The sequence below is a fragment of the Dysidea avara genome, chromosome 6 (assembly GCF_963678975.1).
Source record: "Dysidea avara chromosome 6, odDysAvar1.4, whole genome shotgun sequence".
Classification (NCBI taxonomy): domain Eukaryota; kingdom Metazoa; phylum Porifera; class Demospongiae; order Dictyoceratida; family Dysideidae; genus Dysidea; species Dysidea avara.
Genome location: NC_089277.1, coordinates 2,664,215 through 2,687,033, shown reverse-complemented (window position 1 = coordinate 2,687,033; position 22,819 = coordinate 2,664,215). Strand labels below are relative to the sequence as shown.

Sequence of the window (22,819 nt, the reverse complement as noted above, 5' to 3'; positions counted from 1 at the left end):
ATTGTGTAGGTGTAATGGGTTTATTTCTACTAATCAAATTTCTCATTTACAAGTATCTGCATGTCATTAAGGTAGAACAAGCATGCAGTACATTGTGTAGTCTAGACTTTGAAATATAACACCCTGACTGTTCTCAATGCCACAACACACAGGACTTACAAAATTAAATCATTACCAGCTATTTAATACCTAACATTTTAAAGTTAAAAACAAAAGACTGCTCTATTAGAGTTTTAAAATGGCATTGTCTTAAGTATGAAAATAGGTGACTACCTTATTAGAGTACCTCAGAATAATTGTACTGACTCATATATCAACAGCAGTTATACTTACAATCACTTTATTTGCTTTGAAGTATTGGGTGGTTAGATTGTTGTTTATATATCTTGCTGATGAAATCCGTGCAAGTGTGAACTATATTCACACCGCTACTGGTGACATGTCTGACATCAGTGTTTGACTTTTAAAACGTGATTCTTTGTTTATTAGTCCTGATGGTGTATATAGCACTGTGCTCTTAAAAGCCTCCTTGAAATGTTCTATATAGTAACAATAACCATGATGCATGATCTGTAGCTAGGGGCAGCACCTCTAGACACCTGCATTGGTACTGTAAGCTGACTAAAACCTTGGTTGAAAAATCCTGGTTCCACATATGCTCCAGAAGGTACCATTTGTAGATATTATACTGTTAATATTTCATTACATTTTAAAAGTATGATACAATGGGAATCATGTTAATACCTGATTTGACTCTCTCTAACACTCTCCCTTTCTCTTGACAAATATTAATCTTAGTGACATGGCCAATGTCGTAACATACATGCTTATTGTTCACTCATATAAAATTATAACATTACATGAATACTTCACAATACGGTATGAATGTGGACACCACAAAAAGGTAATAATACTACCAGTTACCACCGATCATGATTAGTTTAAAGTGTCTGTGAAGTCAGTCTAGCTTGATAACCCTATGGAAAATAGCAGCTATGATACAAAATTAACAAAAGAGTGGATCATTCATAGGTAGGCAATAGAGACACATAACGAACTAGTAGTTATTGCAATGAATCCCAAACTGATGAGGTCCTTAAATCATCACCATATGATTTATGAACTTAAACAGCAAAAGTTTTCTTATTATCAGTTTTAGAATTCACATCAGTTTGAGGCTCATTGCTGCGATCCAATTACTGTACCATTATTAATACCGGCTCATTGACAGATACATGGCATTAACAGTACCTTGTGTATCAGATGATGCAGTGTGACTCTCTGTAGATGCTTCCTTCAACATCTCCTCAATTTTTATTTGGTATTCCTATATATTAGTAATGCAGAATAAAGCATTAATATCTTTAAGGTAAGTACTCCAAGATAGAGAAATACTCAGTAATTCTATTAAGAGTTCATAATAAAGTTATGAACTCTTGATTCTATGCTGCCTTATATACACACAAGTAGAAGGATAAATTAGGAATTTAAATAGACTGAATTAGGGATTAAATGTCCACTAGTATATCTATAGGTGTAGGCGACCTCCCTTGTTTCCCTACTTCTTATGGCTATAATCCTTAATCGAACTCCTGATTTTCCCTTCTATTTGATTGTTTACTCTTTTGTAACACTATTACAACTGGTGAACCTGCATCAAAAGAAAGAATGGCACCATACTTATATAATATTTTCATCTGAACACACCCCCCAGCTATCAATTACTGAAAAAGTGAAGTAGCCATTACGGTTTGTTTTCAGCTATGCTCAGCCCATTACACAACATTACAAATGAAGAACATTTTACATATTGAGCCCTCTGCAATCAATCCAGTCACTATGGAAATATGGACAATTTCCATTACTGTTGATCTCAGTTCCGTTTGAACACTTTTGTCCATGCCACAAGTATTATGTGGTGGTTTACAAAGTTAAGAAGTTTTATGGATTGGTCACTACCACTCACAAGAAGTCATTGTAACACCTCAGATGTAATGCGAAACTTTTAACAGGGACGGAACTGTTCAAAGGGAGAAGAAATCAACAGTACAAACATAGGGAAATTATCACATGCTAGCTATATACTATGAATCAACACCTTGTGATGTCAGCAAGAATTAAGAAAGGGAGGACAAAGGAATTCATACATTGTATGTACTTGTCTGAAGGCATCAAATCAGTAGAAAATTCTTTTGAATAATATATACGTATGGAGCCCTAAACATATGTAACAAAATTGTCTATATGTGACTGGATTTCATATAACAAGGCTTCCACACACACAAAATCAAACTTACGTTTTTACCAGAAATGGATTGCTGGTCTAATACACTATTATATTCCACACTGTACTTCCTTCAGGACTGGCAAGTCTGGTTTCTGTAGCAGCTTTCTTCCAACCCTGTCAAAGCCACGAGTGGGAGATTGGCACCATTAAATGGCCATGGCTTTGTGATAATGGTGTGTAGTGGGCTGGGACTTCACAGAGAGCTCACCAATAGTGTTCTCAGTCAATTTGGAGTGATTTGAGGACCATGGAGGGCCATGGAGAGCCCAAACTTGGCCTCTGGATTCCAATCGTCTTCTTACTTCATTTTATACCCCTATATTCCCTATATTAAGCCCACCCACCACCCTCCCACCCTACTACTACCACCTGTGATATTATTACCCGCTTGAATAAAGCTGCCCAAAACAGGGCAAATTTTGGGTATCAGAAATGTATACACCCACTCAGTGATAGCTAGTAAATAGATGAATAATAGGTGCAAATTTTGTTTGCACAGCTGTAGGCACTGGGAAGTTATTACACAATGATTACTTAAAATCGCCATACCTCCTAACGAAGCTTTGTGTGTCGAAGCCTGGTTTTGTCAAATTCAGTCACATATAGTGTCTATACATTCAAAATCACACATCACATCAGAATAATATATACCTCATCAAATTTGCTGATATCCATTTGGAGCTCCTCCACTAAATACTTCACTACATCAACTTCCATTTGATCAACTGCATCATGGAAAGGAGTTCTGTGTTCCTGTAATGATACTAGCAAGTAAACACCATCACCATTATACACTTCATACACACAATGTGTGATTACCTTGACAAATATTTATAGGCTTGCTAGTTAACTTAACTGAGCTACTGTATGAGGCTGGACTTGGCACATTAACCACATCAAAGAAAGAATATAATGATCATAGCATTAAATGAAGTATAATGCAGTTAAGTTGTACAGTCTACAAAGCTAGTCTATAATAAGATCTCCTTATCATAGTTTTATGACAACTGAAGTATCAAGATTTGGTACCAAATATAAAAGTTCACTAAACTTCGGTGCAATATATAGCACAGGCTGAAAGTGTGCCTGGTTTCCTGAAATCAATTTGGGTGTATACACAGCCCATGTGCCTGCATGTGAATGAGAAAAGTGCGTTCTGTTAACCTTCTGAACAGGTAAGCTTTTGGTAACCTTGAGACAATTAAAAAATACAGGTGTAACACATATCTGATGGCAAACATATTTACTATACATGTACGTAAATATAAACTCCTTTCCCAATGCCCAGCTGAATAAATAGCAGGGACCTCAAAGACTGAAATAGCAATACATTCGAAAAGAAATCTTCCATATGAAAGTGTAAACAAGTTCAGGAATTTTAATAGAAATAGAAAGAAGAGAAGTCACCTATACACCTAAAGATACTGTAACAGTGTATAATTCACAGTGGACATTAAATCTCCACTTCAGTCTATACCCCATGACTAGTTTAGGGATTAAACGTCCACCAGTATATCATCAGGTGTAAGCGACCTCCCTTGTTTGACTACTTTTTATTTCTACGTTCCCTGGTCTTCTTAATTTTTCATTATGCTTGTTTACTTTTTTGTAACATTAGCATGACTAGTGGAACCACACATATCACATACAAGGAGAGACACACACACATATCACATACAAGGAGAGACACACACACATATCACATACAAGGAGAGACACACACACATATCACATACAAGGAGAGACACACACACATATCACATACAAGGAGAGAATGCATGGCACCAGGTTTATTGTTTTCATCTGAATGTGGGCCTTGACTATCAATCACTGAAATAGTGAAGTGGCCATTACGCTCCATTTTCAACTGTTACACAGTGTTACAAATGATGTACTTCTGCAATCAATCCAGTCACAACAGAAAACTTGGATATACATTGCACTATCGCAAATTGACAACTTCCGGAAAAATCACTTAACAAAACCTCATTTCTATGAATTGTCAAGTTAGTTAATTTGGAAAAACCCCTTTGTAACTCTGGTTACATATTATACGCATACACAGTGTTGGGGTAATCACTTTTTAAACGTAACTTATTACTATTACTTGCAACTAAAACTATTTAGTTAAAGTTACATTTTACCCATAAAATAAAGTAACTATATTATATAATAATTTTACATATTTTATAACTTTGTGTCCACAGCTTTAAGCTGTCATGTGTGCAACTACCATGTGACATGACCGCATTGTTTGGCAATGTGTTGATCTTAGTTATAATTGTATTTAACTGGTGAATAAACTTCATTCATTAATTTGAGGTGGACTTCGTTACTTTTTTGTTGCTAGGCATTACTGAGTGAATTGGTAATGACTTTGTTACTGGTAATCAAGTAGTTACAGTAACTTCATTACTTAGGTAACACGTTACGTTTGTAAGTAAAGGAGCTTGAGTTATATTACTAGATTTTATATGTATTTCATTATACTGCGTAAATCGGATGGCTGCAGGTTCGAGGCTACCTAGGTCCAGTCATGGATTTTTTCTCCTTTCTCCAACTTTTCAAACACACCTTAAGTAGTTAAAGTCTAAGTAGCTAAAGTCTTTGGGCGGGCTGTAGGACCAGGTGTCCTACAGACCTTCAGCACTTGTGCTGTAAAGCATTAATAAATAAATAAATAAATACTACTTAGTTAATACTACAAAGTAATAATATTACATAACTCATTACGTACATAAGTAATGCGTTATCCTCCAACACTGTATACATACAGTATACCAACTAACATTATTCTCACAATAAATGTTTCCTCCGCATATATACAACATCTTCACTGTGTCAGTATGACCATTGTAAGCTGCCCAATGTAATGGTGTACTGCCATCCTGTAGTTGAAAATTATGTAACAACTTTAAACAGGCTGTAGGACCAGACCTTCAGCACTTGTGCTGTAAAGCCTTAATAAATAAAAATAAATAAATAAAAATCAACAACATACATTAATGTGACCAGTACACAACAATACATTGTAAATTGTTCGTATACAGTATTCCACATAATAACCTACTACAACTGACGCACACGTCTCAGCAAAAACGTGCACACTGCATTTGTACCACTGTACCACTGAAATGCAAATATTGGCTATAATGACACATTCTACATGCAAGGAAAAATTATGTAAGTCATACTCAATTACTCAGCAAAGAAAGTCTTATTTTTAATTCTCCCAGGCCTGCATGTGAAAAGGGTATGTGGGCACAAATTACATCTTGTCACACAACACTGATAACGGGTCATGTTGCAGTATTGTTTGCAGCCTGTAACCTGTATTAAATAGTCAATTAAGTGGGGTTGAAAATTGCATGGCAATAGCATGATAACTACAAGGTAAGAAATATTAGGAAAAGTATGAATTTCAAGTGCCAACCGCACATACCCTGTTTTTGCAGTCCTGGACATAATTGTATAAATTTTATTCTGTGGCCCAAACAAGCATACATGTTATGTACATACGTTCATTTCCAAAACAAACATTTATTTTCATGATTTATTCACTTAGTTAAACACCAGTACAAAGACAACTGATGTCTAAGCCCAAATATCTGAGCTGTGAATAGAATCCAGCTTTCAAAAGTTTTAAAAGGTGTAATTTCAAATGGTATCAAGAAACGGCTAAGGTGATGCTACTGTCACTGAGAATGTGGCATATAAATAGTGTGCTTTGATTATCATAGACCATATTCCAAATGACGTCACACGAATTTTCTATTTGGGGACTCTTATATTTTCAAGTATTATCACCAATGGCGATCGAGATTTTGAAGATTGATATAGAAGCTAACAAACAATATATCGAGGCAAAATTACCAGGTTTGGTTATTACAGCAAAGAAACGATAGTATTTCTTCTAAACTTTGAAAACCAGCTGAAAAATTCTAACCCGGCGTTCCACTGAATAGTGATTTGAACCCCATTGGAACTCTCACTTGAAATTGTTAGAATACCCCCAAATAGCCACAGCCATTTTATTTCATGATGTCATTTGGAATACGGTCTATAGTAGGGACCACAAAGGTGTGGGCATGGCCCATGAAAAAAAGTATTCATTAGAATACTAAAATTTTTTCATTTCACATTGACCACATGTAGTGTACAGAAGTATCCAGAAGTTTCCTATTATCATGATAATGTGATAATGAAAATTTTTCACGATAATGATAATGAAGCCACTAAAGCAATATGCCCAGCAGTGGAAGCTAAAGCAACTTGATTGAAGCTATAAACAATTTTGCATTTGTGTTTTGAAGTGTTTTATAGCCTCATGATCAGGTTGTGTGGTAAATTTTTGAAGGAAGTTCAGGCCAAAGGGAATGCTCACCAGTGTGCTTTGAGCACTTGGATTTTGAATTTTCATTTTTTCTGTGGTGCAGGTTGCTATTTCATTCCTCACTTCTGTAACTATATTTTCTGCATTGTAATTACAACTAGCTCAGTTTTAACCCCACTTCCATAATCTCTGACACAATAATTATATAGGAAATGCAATCTCAGAATGTCTTCATTATAAACTCACTATATAAATTCATGACATGTTACATATGCTTACTAATAATTAACTAGCCTTATTTTGATGATTGATATCTGCTCCTAATTCATGAAGGGTCTTTACCGCATAAGTGTGGCCTTCATGTGCTGCCCACATCAGCGAGGTAGTTCCATTCTAGACATGTATATGGGTGAAATCAGTGCAAATATGACTTCACAATTAATTACGTGATGCAAACAAGTGATATTATATGCATGTGGCTGGGCCTGAAAATACATGGCATGTGTGCAAATAAAATTGGCCTACATTTTCAAACTTCCATGTCCCATAACATCTTTGTCAACATACTATGGTTGTGCGATTTTCAGTCCTTTTGAAAACTCAATTGGCTTTATAATACAAGCTAAAGTGTACAAGCTATATAAGTACAGAGTGCAAGCTATATTTTCCATAAAGGTGATTTTTGTTTCGTACGATATTTCTAGGGTGGTTTTTATATGACAAACATCATTGATATTAGGGGAGAACCCTACTACTAGAAGTACTGCTGTACTTTTTGATACTGGTTTAAAGATGATATTTTAACCACTGTAGATGTGCTGTGATTACATGTATAGAATACACTGCTATGAAATATGTAATGTGTCTGGTTCAATTATTGTCTTTATCGCAGAGTTAAATATGCTCTGATTGCAACACAGTCTTTTTAAAGTAGCCATCATGAACATTACTAACTGATTGACAATACATACATGGATACAAATAATGTTGAAAATCCACCAATACACCAAGCGCTTACCCCACTTGAATCTTTCTCAAAGCATTTTATATACCAAAACACTCTGACTTACAACATACAATGTGACTGGGTCTGGAACAACTGGTCTTATCGTACATAACAGCAGATTTAATTTTTCACCAATAACACAAGCTATACACTGCAAACAATTTTGTCATTTTAGCACATTGTTTGTTACCACCGTTTCATAATTTTCGTTTGGATGAAAAATTGCCCAAACAAAAATTACAAAACGGTGGTAAAAATTTAATTGTTAAAATGACAAAATCATTTTTACAGTGTACATGAATATACTATCAAATTTCATTATCAAAATCAGCTAGACTTAAAGTGGTCTGTTTTTGCTGGCTGCTTTCCCAAACACAGTGGCAATCCTCAAAGCAGTCTGGGGCCTTAATTGAACTCTGGTCATCCCGGAGATGGCTGTGTGGTTGTACAGCTCTGTGGTGTTGAATGAACACCTGTGCTGTAACTACCGTTCTTTCATTTTAGCCAGTTCTGAGATCTGAATGGCCTATAATTTGGCCTAATTCATCCCTACACCTTCTTCTTTAATTTTTAAACAGCCCCTTACTTCCTCCACCCCCACTTCCCAGCCCTTTCAGAGCTTGTCTGATACAACCAACATCAGTTTAAAAACTATCTAAAATGGTGGGAAACTTAGCTGTTGGCTACTTGTGCAGTAGATGCTGTTGAAGGTAAGGAATTGGTGTAATGTGTGAAAATTTAATGGCTTCATCCATTGGTAGCTACAACACACTGAATACTTAAAATTGGCATTTTTTGGCACATTAAAATAGGTGGTAAGACCAGTTTTCCCAGACTGGACCACATATCAACAACTAACCTCATCCTGATGATTACTATCTGCTCCAAATTCATGGAGCATCTTCACCACATCAGTGTGGCCATTACGTGCTGCATACATCAGTGGGGTCCATCGATCCTAAAGTGAAAACAATACTGGTGTATGAATTTGCTTTTGGTGCCTCCTACACACAATGTCACACATCCAGTTTTGTGACTATAAATTGCCACAACTCAATGTAGGAACATTGCATGTCATTATTTGATCTGTTATTTCATACATCTTTGGAAGGAAAGATGTGCAAATTTATAATCTTTATTTAGACACTATAAATAGACTAGCATGGATGATTGAATTATGTATACCAGGTGATGATCTCCTTGTTTAAACACTTGTAATTCATAAAGTTCATAATTACTTGTTGCATATAAAATAGCAACATGAGTTGGATACTGTGTTGTGGGGGCATGCCCGGAGCATATATCTTTTATGTGCTCTGAGATGACTATTCCATTAGTTGCTCTCGACAACCATTGATGAGCTAGGTGCATTCTTCCCTTAATTCCACCACCTATGACAGCACTACTCTAGAAGCATTTTAAATAATTGTGTAACATCTACTGTAAGACTAAAGTGCTGGTATGAACAATTAATACCTCAGTATTGTTCCTCACATTAAAATGAGAAGACTTGGAGGTGAAAGTAGCTGGATTATCATTATAACTATGCCACAAGTGAGTTTTATATGTCTTTTTGGTGCATTGTTTAAAATTTTGATTTGGAAATTAAAAATATAACCATCAGTGTTTCAGATGTGTAATGTATTTTAGACACTAGATTTCTGATGCTTGTTAAAGTCACAAAATAGATGTATCCTTAATTGCTAACATTCTATCAACTAACCTGATCTTGAAAGTTAACATCTGCACCAAATTCATGGAGCATCTTCACCACATCAGTGTGGCCATTACTTGCTGCCCGCATCAATGGGGTCTCTCCATACTAAAACACACATTATTATATGTACAACTCTACAGACCTACAGACTAAAATTCATATTGTCCAGACATGTTCTAGCCATCGTAACTAATCATTTTTGGGGAATGTTTCTTAAAGCTACATAGTTAAACAATCAACTTTTTCAACAAACATCAAATGCACAACTTTTATAGCCATTCGTGGCTGAATATTCTAGTGGACTACATGCTGGGTCTCACCAAAATACCAAGTATAATACTAGCCACTTTTGCACTAAATTGCACTGTTGTAAACAAATATAATGCAACATTAGTTATAGTATACCTCTATTAACTAACAAGCAAAATTTCACACCAGTTTTTACAATGATAAGCAATTCTATACATGTCAACTGAGTCCATTAAATTTGCAATGTACAATTGTTTAGTGCATGACATCACATCAGATCAAAATAGAACCTTGTAGATTAATTATCGTCATTTGGATCAAAATCATCACAGGTGTAAGGAAATTTTGAGATGCTAACTTTAATGTACCATATAACTCATCATTGGTGAAATCCTATAAAATGGTAGACCATGTTTTCGGCCGATGCAGCATCAAACTTGAAGTCCCAAGTAATTAATTGTTGTAATGTTGGTACACCTAACGTTCACCATTACTTGCATAACTCGTACCATTACATGTCTGATCTTCAAATTCTAGCAACTAACCTTGTCTTGGTAAATAATATCTGCACCATCTTCATGGAGCATCTTTACCACATTACAGTGGCCCTCACGTGCTGCAAACATCAGTGGAGTCATTCCATACTAAAGAGATTAACAACACTAATATAGCAAATAATGCAATGTACCTCTAATCATTTACCCTACCAGAAAATTTGAAACACATTTACTTAAGCATGTTCTATATATCAGTTACCATAATATGGAAAACATTATAATAGTATGATCATTCCTTACTAAATTAAACAATTGAGTTTCGCTAAAAATTGCATGATTGAGATATTTACATTACATAGTTCATACATATACTAACATATTTTTAATGAGAAGAAAATGAACTATAATGAACTATAATGCTGTGTTGTCTATATAATCTGGCATTATTGTTTGCAATGAATGTGCAAAATTGCTAATGCTGATCAATTCATTGTAGATTAGTGCTATATGCAAAACATTATAATTGAGTCACCTTACCTAGCTATTTTATTTCTGTTTTGTCTTTCTTAAATCTCCTTCTGAAGTCATTACTTTACTCTAACAATATTAACCATATACAGCATTATATTTGTCGTATTCACAGCCAGACACCCTAAGAAAGCTGTGGAGTTTTGACATCACAGCAGTCAGTATTTCATCAATTAAAATACATGCATGTTGTATTACGTCTTTCTGTGTGTTTAGTAGACGGTGTTGGAATAGGGAATTTCTGTATACAATAAACAGCAAACTATACTATACTTGAGTGGTTGAATACTGTCAACTGGTAACCCTCCACAGTTACCAAACAATACTTTCTATTCACAATTCATACCATTGTAATTTGATTTTGTCATTTCAGCACAACAAAATTAAGTTGTATTATTTAAATGATAATAACTCGCAAACCTTGGCAGCTTGCACTGAACAGCTGGAAGTTCATAGCCATTAGCCAGAGCTACCTTACATTTTTCTCTATCAACACCTACACAACTACTACTTCATCCACCCCTCATAAAACAATACTATAACATTATCTTATTACTGTATAATGGGAATATTTGGTAAGGAAAAGTTGTGATTGTGTAGTTTAAGTTTTGACGGTTGTGAACACTGCTGATTTTCCAAACTTTACCACTTTACAGTATACTACTTAACAACTAACGTCATCCCGACAATTGATGTCTACTCCATATTGTTTCAACAATATTACAACATCAATATTGCCATGGTCTGCAGCATGATGAAGGGGAGTCTGCTTGTACTACAAGTAGAAACAGCATTGATATGGCATTAACTCATCGTACTAAACAATATTGTTCATACAAAAGTTATAAACTCAGAGATTATACACTATTTGGTGACTGATAACCAGATATCACTATAATGGGTATATCATACGAGCGCCTGTAAAATTATTTTCCGTAGAAGCACTGTACAAATTGATTGTTTTGCTTTTCTTGTTGTCTATCACTGCAACTCCAAAGCCACTTACCAGAAATGGCTGAAACCGGCTTAAACAGTCCATTAATCGGTTCTTCAATGTAATAGTCTTTGTTGGTTAATGTATTGGCAAATTCATTGTATTTGTATTGTCTGTAATTTCCTATGATTTAGAGGTATATTATACCTTTGATCTAGTTATAGTAGCCAGGTAGTATGGCTGAAAGGTATAGTCCCTAGCTGTGTGTAAACTGCTGATTTGTGACACTGGCAACAGCCTTCGATTTATGCATAACGTTGTGTGTTATGATTTATACCCGCTTTTCAGTGTAAGCTGCAGTCATACATGTGCCCCACCCATGGTAAAATTTTATTCAGCTGTGGCTAGGGCTATAGCGTCCATGATCCAAACTCTAGTTTGGTATGCTAACAAGTGCTGCATGTCAGAACATGTATATCAGATCAAAATATCAGTTCATGACAAGTATTATATAGCTACAATCTTCTATAACTATGAAATCCACTAAACCGCATGCATGCATGCTGAAAGTCTCCAGCATTTACAGCCAGTAAATACAGTCAGTAAAATCTTTTTTGTGTACCTGTAAATGCCTAATTCCTCACTGTTAGGAGAAGCAAGAGCTTCTAGCTAGTACAGAGAAGTTGCAACCAGTAATGTAATAAACCGAATGGTTTTGAACCTCATACAGTCTGTTAATTTACCAAATCAACTCTAAACTTTGCCACTTTAAAGTATACTAGCAACAACTCACCACATCCTGACATGTGATGTCTGCTTCATATTCTTTTAGTATCTTTACAACATCCACATTACCACTCTGAGCAGCAAAATGAATGGGGCTCATGTTCAACTATAAACAAGCAACAATTTATTATTTACATATTTAAATATTCACATATTTATTATATACCTTTATAACTACGTACATGTTAACATTACTCACTGCCATTCCGCTTGAATTTTGTCCATTCCACAACAGTACACATGTAGAACAACACACGAAGTGCTTCTGCACAAATCTACACATTATAACTGTATACGTAGGAGCATGGATCTGCAGATTATGCTTTAAATTTTCCCACGTATTTTTTTTCTAGCAATTCTTTGTATTTCCATTTATTATTCCAGAATTTTTACCTGGGAGTGATGTAGTTCAGTAATGGAATGTTTAGGCAGCAAACAATAACAATTTGATAAACAACTGCATGGAGTAACACAGAAAGCAAAACACAAAATAAGGTACTGTATCAAAATCACTTTAACAGGGTGGCAGTCACATTAACTATTGATTATGCCATTACAATATTTTAATGTTTTGTTTCGTTAGCCACTATGCGTGAAATGGATAGCTTTAAGCTTGCCTCACTGCTTTAAGCTTTGATCCCATAAGCTTACACTTTTATTTTTTTACCACCTGTGCATTATTCCTGCATGGTTCTGGGTACAAATATTACTCATTCATTGATTGCTACCATGCACTGTATTGCTAGTAGTTATTGATGCGTCGGCTAGTATTCATGCCAGTGCCATACACAGAAAAAAATGGAATGGACACAAATTTCCTGCATTCATGTGAGATAGCTAACATGATATCTGAATAAAAGACTTTAGCCCATATTACCAGTTTAGCTATAGTCAATACATATGGTCAAGCTGACTGAAAATGTTTCAGGGTTTGACTGCATCTAACCAGTTGTGTAGAAATATAAATATGAGGCTAGTTTTTAAACTATTTTCTTGTTGCCTGGAAATGCAAACCTTCATGATTCTAATGATACAAGTACACAGAAAACTTTGGAATTTTCAACTAGAGTAGGGACCATAGTACATCAATAAAAAGTACTGAAACAAGCTGGAGTAGTGCACGATATTAAATCACAGTAAAACAATAAGAAGTGTTATATCCCTTCTGTGTACTTGTTCGTTAACTTTTTTGTAAATATTAATATTATGACTGGTGAACCCATGCATACCACATCTGAAATGGTACCACGCGCCCCAGCTATATCAATTATTGTCTGAAAAGTGAAGTATCCATTACGCTTCGTTGTCAGCTATGTTCAACCCACTACACAGCAGTACAAATCAAGAACTGTTTGAAAAGCACCTCTGCAATCAAAACAGCCACTATGAAAATACGGACATTTTCCGTTACAAAGGGAAGCCATCATGTGCTATTGCCAAATCGACACTTTTCGCTGAAAGCAAAGATGAATGGGACACAAAGGAGGACACTGGTAAGTCCATGAAGAATGCAATGTACATACTGTGGTATGCCAAAAGGCACCTCTCAGGCTGAAGCGATGTCGAACAGTGAAAAAATCAAGCCTGTAGCCTTAGCCAATATTGGGTAATGCTTGTCTGAAGGCATCAGTCAGGCAGTCTGTAGAAAATTCCATTAAACAAATTATTTTTAAAATTCTGTAGCAATTCGTTGAAAGCATTTTGGGTCGATCTGAAAGCTTCTTTGGGCTTAGTTTTACCTAACCAATGCTGCCTCATCGTTGTCAGGGAAAATTGAGGCTGGATTTTGGGTGATGTTACTTCGTGGACCACGCCTACTCTTTTGTGGTCCCTACTATACAGTACTATCGTACTGTATGACAAGTATGAGGAATAATTAGGAATATTAAATTTAGGTTGGATAAGAATAATGAAACAAGGTAAGTCCCTAACCTACAGCTAACTCTCATTCAGCTGTTTAAAGAGTGGGAAGAATGAAGATTGGTAACTGAAAAATGACCAGGGCACAAAACTGTGCACCCCTGTCTCACTGTTAGCAAAATAATATTTGCTCTTTATTGGTGAGCTTTTATTACCAATATATAAACTATTTTGGATAATAAATGGTTGGGTTGAAATATTTCCATTTAAGCTTAAACACTATACATTTGAACATAGTACTTGAATTTCATTGGCTACTTACAAGTATCTAGTGAATCCTGAGGGCTTTCAAATTCCATAGAACCCTGCATGTGTTTCGATGTCTAACTGTTATCAAGAGTCCATAATAAAGAAGAGAGTGTCTAACTTCAATATAACCCATCAAAAATGACCCCGTTAAGTAAAGTAAGGTGAATTGGCTTCCCTTAAAGAATTGTTGATTAGCGTTAATTTGCCACGCGCGAGCCCTAATGAATTGAGCGATCTGCGCCGTCACGTGCGATACTTTTAACAGCTAGCAAGGCGGCATGGCGACTGCTGAAAGTGTGAAAAGAACTACCAGGAGTAAAGCAGCAGGTAAAGATAAGATTCACAAGGGGTAAGTTTTTAAAGCGTTATAAGGCTTAATTCTCAACGTAAGCCCCGTTCTTGTAGCGTGGCAAGCCGAAATTCCGAGAGTGAATGTCCGCTGGAACCTGAGCTAGAAGCAACTACTGTAAGGCAGAAACGAGGGATGACTAAGGAGAACAGGTAGTAACTAAAGTCTGAACATTGACGCGTAATTATACTATAGCTTTTCTAGAACGCGAGATGGCTCCAAACCAACTGCAGAGAAGAAAGGAAAGGGCCGAGGAAAACGAGCAGTTCCAGCCAATAAAGAGCCGTCACAGACACCAGAAAGCTGCTTACCACCACCAAAGAAAAAAAAGTCGAAAGTAATGAACCAGAGAGAGAGAAATGAGATGCTGGCATCTTTAGAGTCAGTTGATCTTTCTGTACTTCTAAGTGAGGTTTATGTCAAATTTGATGAACAGCTATTTTCTGAAAAGTTGAAGAAAATCACTGTCAAGCTCCATGATACAGAGCAGCCCCTTAAGGATATAATCGTGAGCCATCGACTGTGTTTTGTTGGTCTGTATAAAGAGTGTAAAAAGGGGCCTGAATCCTTTTTGCGTTTCCAGTTTCAGTGGCAGAAGTACTGCAGTGCCTTCTTATTAGCCAGCCAGCACACCATGTTAGAAATTGGACTACCTGATCCAGTTGGTTATCAGATTGACGAATCTCGAACAATGTGGCTAAGATTCTGTGAAGAAAATGATGTGCCTGTCCCAGTGAGTAATCCTGTGATGATGACCATATCATCAGCATTGTACCACTGCTTACTGGGTCATGTTAACCATTTTCAGAGTAATAATTCCAGTACCACAAGTTCCAGTAATAAAAGTACAACACAGGTAGCTGATGGAGATGATGTGTATTTTCGTTTTGGTGGTGCAGCTATATCAGACTTGCTCCATCTTCATTACAAAGAAATGAAGCATTGCAAAGATGATCAAAGGAATATTTTATCCCAGGAGATATCGATTTTGCACTGTATGAATTCCAAGGATAAAGTCAGTATGCCAAGTTACCTCAAGTACCGTGACCAAGGATACATGTACTCCCCTGATCCTACATTTATACCATTTTTGAGACAAGTGGATACTGCAGTCAAAGAAACTGTGAATCCTGATTGGCTACACCAAGAAGGGGACAATTTAATTAAGGTTAGCTTACTCTTTGTTGTGATCAATTTAAATAACTGTCTTCCTTCTAGATAACACATGAAAGAATTCAGGAAGAGACAAAATTCTTCGATACATTCAAAGAGATACTGGCTTCAAAGTCACCAAACATAACGATCTATTCAGAAGATGCCATTAGGAATGTATTTGAAACATTTACAAGGAAAATCTGTAATACAAGAATTCAAGAATTCTTGTCAGCAACAAAGCAACAGCTGGCAACAAAGAAAGGCTTGGCATCAACAGTTGACATAAATTTAAGACCTACGCTTTTAGCTCATCATGCCAAATTAGAAACTAAGCTAGGAAGTAAGAAGTGATTTTTAACAAACAATGTGATTTAAAATTACACTGATTTTTTGTTGTAAGAAGTAATTTTCATTCATTATAATACAAACAATGTGATTAAAAAATTACACAGATTTTTTATTGTACGACTTCTTCTCCAGAGGAATTTGTACTAGACTTAGCTGTTCATCCCTGTAGTTGACACCGCTGTGATGTGTAGCAGCACATTGCTTGATTAGGTGAGCAGCTCGAGCAGTAGTATAATTCACCGAGTCCAATTTTCCACCAGCAGTAAACTTGTATTGGCTAAACAAGCTTTCCACAGCTGATCCTGACAGGCGAATTGGAGAGATAAAATATGTAGGATACGTTGATAGAAACCACTTGGAGAATGCTTGAAATCCATATACATCGATTCGTAGTAGGTCCCATGCTGTTAAACAAGATTATACAAATGATTGTCAGTCATATAAATAATTATACGGCTAAATCTAAACAGCTTGACACTTGTACAGTTATTGTTTATGGTAAACAAACTTACTTTGCCAAGAGAGGAATGACCGCTGGGTAGATGATGTATGAGGATATTGAGGATCTAATAACAAGTACAATGTGGTTCAGTACCTATATAATACCATAGTATGGCAGTACCTTTCTTTAGGATAGAAGTTAACCATCCAGAAAAATAATCATACCCCTTTGTAATGTTCTGAAGGACCTTGCTATCTAAGCTTTTGATCTGATCGTGTGACAATAATCCCTGTTCAAAAATGAAACTGCAAGCTTCTAGGTAGGCAAAAGTCTCCTGCGCTTTTGCTGCATCGTTTGGTGGAGGATTCTGATTCACGTACCAAAATAGTTCACCAAGGACTTGCTCCTGCTGTATAAACAAGTGGTACATAAACACAATACAAGGTTGTATAAGTCACATAACATTTCTATTTTTAAATACAACCTCAAATTTACCTGCATAATTTTAGCTGGCAATACATTCAGTTTTGTCCATGAGTCACGTAAACAATGAGCCTCCCTCAATCTTGGTACCATTCTTGCCTGACCATTGTGTACCCGTAGCAGCTCTCTCTCATACAAGTCTGTGACTGCTTTCCATCCAAACTCTGTAGAGTCTCCCCGTCTAAACTGTTTCGTCCCTCCTTCCTTGGATGAAAACAGTGCATTGACCATATTCTTCAACTATGAAATAGAACAATTACTTAACACAACCATCATATTACAGTTACCTGGTGTGATGGACAAATCAACCAGAAAATCTTGTTTGGAGGATTAAAAGGGTTAATCATCCATGGCTCTACCTCATATCTGTCATTCCCATCCTCTTTGATCGAATACGCCCCATGGCAGTAATGACTTGCTTTAATTGTAGCAATATTTGCAGATCCTCCATCACAGACCAACAAACTTGTCTTCAGACCATGATGTTGAAAAAGCTTGATGGTTTCAAACAAACAAGCCACTACAAAAGTGGCTTCCACTGAGGCAGCAGATGTATAGTAAGGACCCACTATGTCATAGCTGCTGGTAAGGTCTCTCCAAATAAATTGTAGAATATAAGATGTTTGGCTGGCTTCAGGATCTTTTAGAATGCGGTAAACATCGCTCAAAGATGCCATGTCCTTCGATGTCATTGCCAACCCCATTAGTTGGTGGTTGCGGGAGTTCCACATTAACTGACAGGCCACCTTGACCTCATCAAATATCAAGGCTCCATCTGATTGTGGCTCTTGTCGTCCATTCTTTCGACAGTCTTCTTTAAATAAAACATACTGGGCCACTTGCTTAATGATGCAAACGTTACTTGCTCCTGGAGCATGCATGAAAGCTCCAGTGAATGCTTGCATGGTGGATTTTGATGGTAATTTTAAAATATCAAAACTTTGCAGAGCTTTGTAGGCTGCAGGGCTACGAGTATAAATAGCTAGGGCTACAGGAACAAACAGTGTGAAAGCAATAATACGGTATAATAATTCACTTACCCATACGGATAGTAATCATGTTCCACCTGTTCCCACGACCTCCGTTAGCTGAAAGAAAAGAGTAGACAAAAGTAATGCAAAACAAAAAAATATCACTTACTATTCTTTTCCTGATCTGAGAAAAACTGCTTTTGCTGGCGATCTTTATCTGTCAACCACAATGTCTTCATTAGACTTCCTACTCCATGCTGGTCTCCTTCCTGGTACAGCTTATCCAAATCTTCAGCTTGTGTTGCTTCCATTACTGCACACATCTCCACATTCTGTTCATCACTGAGCACAACCTCACTATCCTCTAGCCTTCGTAAGTTCCAAATGTTACTGGATCGTTGATATTGAGCATACCGTTTACGTGTTTGCTTGCTGGCAGGTGACATATACTGCAGGCGTGCTCTTGAAGAGGGACATTGCCTTTTTATCCTTCTGCTTGGGCTTTCTTCCAGGGTACGTTTTCTTTGGAGGTTTAGGTCATGGACCAAACGTTTGCAAGGAGGACATTTCATTTCACTAGCATCTTTCTCTGCTACCTTACAGTTTGATGCAGGTAAAAACCAGAGTTTGCAATTCACAGAATCTACTCGTGAAAATGGAAATTCTGACTGCCGAACACTTTTGATATGAAATCGAATTGTTTTGTGGTACTGATTCTCATAATGCACAGGATCAATTCCAGGACAGAATTTGTACAGAGATCTCCTGCAAAATAAATCACAAAGTTCTTCTACGTCATTAATTGATTTTATCTCTCCTTCACTCCATGGTCTCATCATAACATGAACTTTGTAGTGCTTATTCTGAATGGTAACACACACTCGAGGGGTCAATCCAAGTGGGGGGTGATTAAACACCGCCCTCTGTGATATTTCTAACACGGGGTTGGTGCTGTCCAGGCCATTGTATCTTAATGTAAACACTAGTTCTGGGAATTTACCAGCTATGCTGTCAATGATACTTTGCAAAAACTCTTTCTGCTCTATGCACGTAGTAGTTACAGGTGGAATCACTGGAGGTAGGGATGTTGACCTAGGTACAGATGATTCATCAAGTGCTCTAGATAACAGAAGCTGATCATTATAAGCAGCAACAAAACTTGATGATGACATTGCCTCTGGCTCGATTGGCATCACCAACGGCTCACTGTGATTTCCTTCCATCAATGCTGTGTCCCATTCTTCACAGTAACTATCGTCTGAAGCCAGGTCACATTCGTCAAATAACCAACCAGTTGATGATTCAGTCGAAGAGTGGCAAGATCGTTTTGGGAGTGACTCTTCCCTTGACGGGCGACAAATTCGCTTTCGAGACTGCAAGCGAGTAGGAGTGTCCCCATGTTCCATACGCCACGCTTTCAACTTGAGAAACCCACAATCAAAACCATGCTATTCAGCAAAGCGCACGTGATTCAATGCGGCTTCAGGCGGCTGTATTGAAGAGCTAGAAGGTGAGGTGTCGATAAGGCTTATTTAACACGTCTGCGATATGCGTGAATAAACTATAACATACGGAGCTACTAAACGGGGTCATTTTTGATAGGTCATATTGAAGTTAGACACTCTCTTCTTTATTATGGACTCTTGCTGTTATGTAACAATAAGTAGTGAATACTGTGGCAAATAGTCTATGTTACTGTACAATATAGTGACCGTCACTAAGAATTTGTAGCTCAATTTGTAGTGATGTTCACTATTTGCCACAGTATTTACTACTTGTTAACAGTCTAATGTGATATTAAAGAAATACATAGATAGTGAGTTGGGACAGCCACACTATGATAGATCACCCACAACCATAAATAGTAATATACTAAATGTCCTCTTTCAAATAAGGCCACTTCAACTAAATCTTTTGTTTCTCGGGCGAAATTCAGCCAAATAAAAGTCGGTAGGTCGGTAAAATAAAAATAAAAATAGGCTATTTTGCTAGCTGAAGAGTGATATTGCGAGTCAAACGGTGGCTAAGCTACATTACAGTTGCTGTATCACTTGTGAGTAGGCAGCTATATGTTGAGATATTTACTTTTTGAGAGCTTAAAGATAAATTTGCAACTCCTTCTTGTAGGATATTGACTAATCACACATTCCTACCTATTAATTAATACATCATATGAGTGCACTTGTATGGTAGCTATTACCACCTGTCTGTACAAATAGCGTGTCAATATACATCATGATCAGTTATCTAGGCTAACCAACTACCACCTGGGTCGTCACCGGCCCAGGTTCCTACATGGCGCTGCGAGCATAAACGACCTTGGCTGCTGCGAAGGAAGAGTGCTCGTATCAGACGAAGCACTTGTGTATCAGACACCAGGCAACAGCGTGCGTCCGACCACAGGGTGTACGGTAGACTTCACCAAGCAAGAGCTACCCAGTTTCTTCGTACCCTCCTATCACAGGATACACAGGGATAACCAAGTGTCGCGTAAACAACCTAGGCGTGACTCAAGCACACCTAACAGCCTCGACGATAGCCTACGTGCCTACTGATGAGTCCCACGAGAGAAGGACAGAAATAACTCCTGACCATGCAACGAAGAAGAGAACATCGATTAATAGAGCCCCACCCACCAATGACAGCCAAGAGAGCTATTTTACGCAACATCACGTCCCTTACGACAGTCAATGGGCTAGCGGCAACCAGGCACAACATCCTCAGCAAGCAGGATCGCCAGGGACGCCAGAATCGCCGCCCGTTTGTGGAGATTCCTCGAGTCCAGTCTACGTCAATTTCGAAGACCATGCAAGACCTATCCTTCCAGTTGAGGTCAACCTTATCACTTACCTTTCCACCCCGCCATGGGGGAGGAGGAGGATGAACAGGGAACTTGAGGGGGAGATGTAGGATATTGACTAATCACACATTCCTACCTATTAATTAATACATCATATGAGTGCACTTGTATGGTAGCTATTACCACCTGTCTGTACAAATAGCGTGTCAATATACATCATGATCAGTTATCTAGGCTAACCAACTACCACCTGGGTCGTCACCGGCCCAGGTTCCTACACTTCGTGGTGTTATCACTCTTTGCAAGGTGATCACGTGATTAACATAATTATTTTATGCTGAAAAATACAGGGTCGGTCGGGCCCGAGAAACAAAAGATTTAGTTGAAGTGGCCTAACTTAAGTGCAAAAAATAACACACAATTATAAGTAATGCTATCCACAATATTACTGACCCCATGGTACACAACAGCATTCACATCTACTCCACTTGATGCTAGTGTCTTAATATCATCAACATCACCATCCTCTGCAGCTTCTCTTAACCTGTCACATTCCACCTATGATGATAACATCATTGATAATGAGGTCATACTATAACTGGAGGTGTCTTATACACCATTAAAGTAGTGAATCTCACTACACAATAATTGTGTAGTCACCAACAACATTATATAGGTGAACAGATAACCAGTATATAGATGCACAACTATATGCAGTAATAGTCTGCCCAAGGGCACATGTTGTGCATGTTTTGTTTGTTAATTCTCCCTATCAGGAAGTAATGTTATATATATTATATATATATATATATATATATATATATATATATATATAGCTACCGAGCTAGCTTTGCATTTCTGTATGTCGATCTCACTCCTGCCTTAATTGCAGCTATACATCATTACACAAACTAATTACTTACCAGCTGGAAACTGTGACTTCTCCACACAATATGACCTACTAAGCAATGCTTTATGACCTATACACATGATTATGTAGCAGTTCGCACCCCCGTACCACTTCTAGCAGCGTATTACTGTTCAGTTTACCCCTTCAGGGGCTCGTTAAGTAATGAAACGAATGAACTTTAGTCAGAATCATAACCAGTGTATGTAGCTTTAGCTAGCTACTAGCTAGCTATATACTTATACTCCTACAGTTTACCTTTTAAAAAGTTTCATTAGCTATAGCCTGTTATAGCTAGCTAGCTATAGCTGTTGTGTGGGTACTGGGTATCAATAAACCCTACACATGTATTTTTGAGATAAATGTGAGACGGGAAACAATGATGCCGCCATTAGAGCGTACGGAAGCTCTAATCATGTATGGCCTAAAATTTGAAACCCACGATCGATCATTGCGAAGCCACTGACGTCCCAGCCAAGTCACGATCATGGTGAAATTTAGCCAATCAAGACTTTGACTGAGATCGCAGATCTTACTACAGTGCGTGCCCACTTTACAACAAACACGCGACTCAGCACTCACGGCCATCATCTGACATGACTTGACTACATGGCGCGAGGGAGTGGCGCCGGTTAGCTAATCATGCGTAATAGCATATAGTATACAATTTTTTTTTACGTGTACAGTAGCCTAAGTACGCCTGTACCTCAGTTGGTTGTCTCCGGTTAGCTATCCCAGCCATGATCCTCGTCACGCCCTATTCCGCGTGGGCGAGTTATGCAAGTCAGTAGCAACATGTATGCGGGTAGCGCACAATGAAAATGGCCTGATACAGCAATAAACTGATATTATTAGCCA

The 22,819-nt window shown here is 37.4% G+C and overlaps 3 protein-coding genes across 4 annotated transcripts; 1 reads left to right on the top strand and 2 right to left on the bottom strand.

Moving 5' to 3' along the window:
- Nucleotides 1-827: 827 nt before the first annotated feature.
- LOC136259150 (ankyrin repeat domain-containing protein 29-like) lies at nt 828-22,741 on the bottom strand. Of its 2 annotated transcripts, XM_066052591.1 has the most exons (12): nt 22,668-22,741; nt 21,508-21,612; nt 12,345-12,443; nt 11,294-11,392; nt 10,138-10,236; nt 9,350-9,448; nt 8,486-8,584; nt 6,915-7,013; nt 5,077-5,175; nt 2,939-3,040; nt 1,252-1,327; nt 828-977 (listed from the first exon to the last, which is right to left on the bottom strand). In XM_066052591.1, the coding sequence occupies exons 1-12, from the start codon at nt 22,701-22,703 to the stop codon at nt 964-966; spliced, it is 1,026 nt and encodes a 341-aa protein (XP_065908663.1). In that variant the 5' UTR covers nt 22,704-22,741; the 3' UTR covers nt 828-963. The 2 variants fall into 2 exon arrangements, 1 of the variants encoding a protein (XP_065908663.1); XR_010703228.1 differs by lacking the exon at nt 828-977 and having other exon boundaries at nt 1,307-1,327; nt 5,088-5,175.
- LOC136257979 (uncharacterized) lies at nt 14,974-17,245 on the top strand. The gene is made up of 3 exons (XM_066051279.1): nt 14,974-15,007; nt 15,060-16,023; nt 16,074-17,245. The coding sequence occupies exons 1-3, from the start codon at nt 14,991-14,993 to the stop codon at nt 16,359-16,361; spliced, it is 1,269 nt and encodes a 422-aa protein (XP_065907351.1). The 5' UTR covers nt 14,974-14,990; the 3' UTR covers nt 16,362-17,245.
- Nucleotides 14,976-19,660, bottom strand: LOC136258298 (uncharacterized). The gene is made up of 7 exons (XM_066051627.1): nt 18,424-19,660; nt 18,324-18,371; nt 17,571-18,271; nt 17,296-17,523; nt 16,981-17,209; nt 16,871-16,924; nt 14,976-16,762 (listed from the first exon to the last, which is right to left on the bottom strand). Exons 1-7 carry the CDS (start codon nt 19,658-19,660, stop codon nt 16,455-16,457), a joined length of 2,805 nt encoding a protein of 934 aa, XP_065907699.1. The 3' UTR covers nt 14,976-16,454.
- Nucleotides 22,742-22,819: the final 78 nt, after the last annotated feature.

Bases quoted from the DNA above. Each gene is read 5' to 3' on its own strand.
- LOC136259150 (XM_066052591.1), bottom strand. From the start codon at position 22,703: ATGGCTGGGATAGCTAACCGGAGACAACCAACTGAG. The intron at 11,393-12,344 runs GTGAGTTGTTGC...TTCTACTTGTAG, and splicing joins ACATCACATGTCAGGATGTG to TACAAGCAGACTCCCCTTCA. The intron at 3,041-5,076 runs GTTAGTTGGTAT...GTATCATTACAG, and splicing joins ACATTTATTGTGAGAATAAT to GAACACAGAACTCCTTTCCA.
- LOC136258298 (XM_066051627.1), bottom strand. From the start codon at position 19,660: ATGGAACATGGGGACACTCCTACTCGCTTGCAGTCTCGAAAGCGAATT. The intron at 17,210-17,295 runs GTAAATTTGAGG...TTGTTTATACAG, and splicing joins TGCCAGCTAAAATTATGCAG to CAGGAGCAAGTCCTTGGTGA. The intron at 16,925-16,980 runs GTACTGCCATAC...ACTTGTTATTAG, and splicing joins AACTTCTATCCTAAAGAAAG to ATCCTCAATATCCTCATACA.
- LOC136257979 (XM_066051279.1), top strand. The intron at 16,024-16,073 runs GTTAGCTTACTC...TCTTCCTTCTAG, and splicing joins AAGGGGACAATTTAATTAAG to ATAACACATGAAAGAATTCA.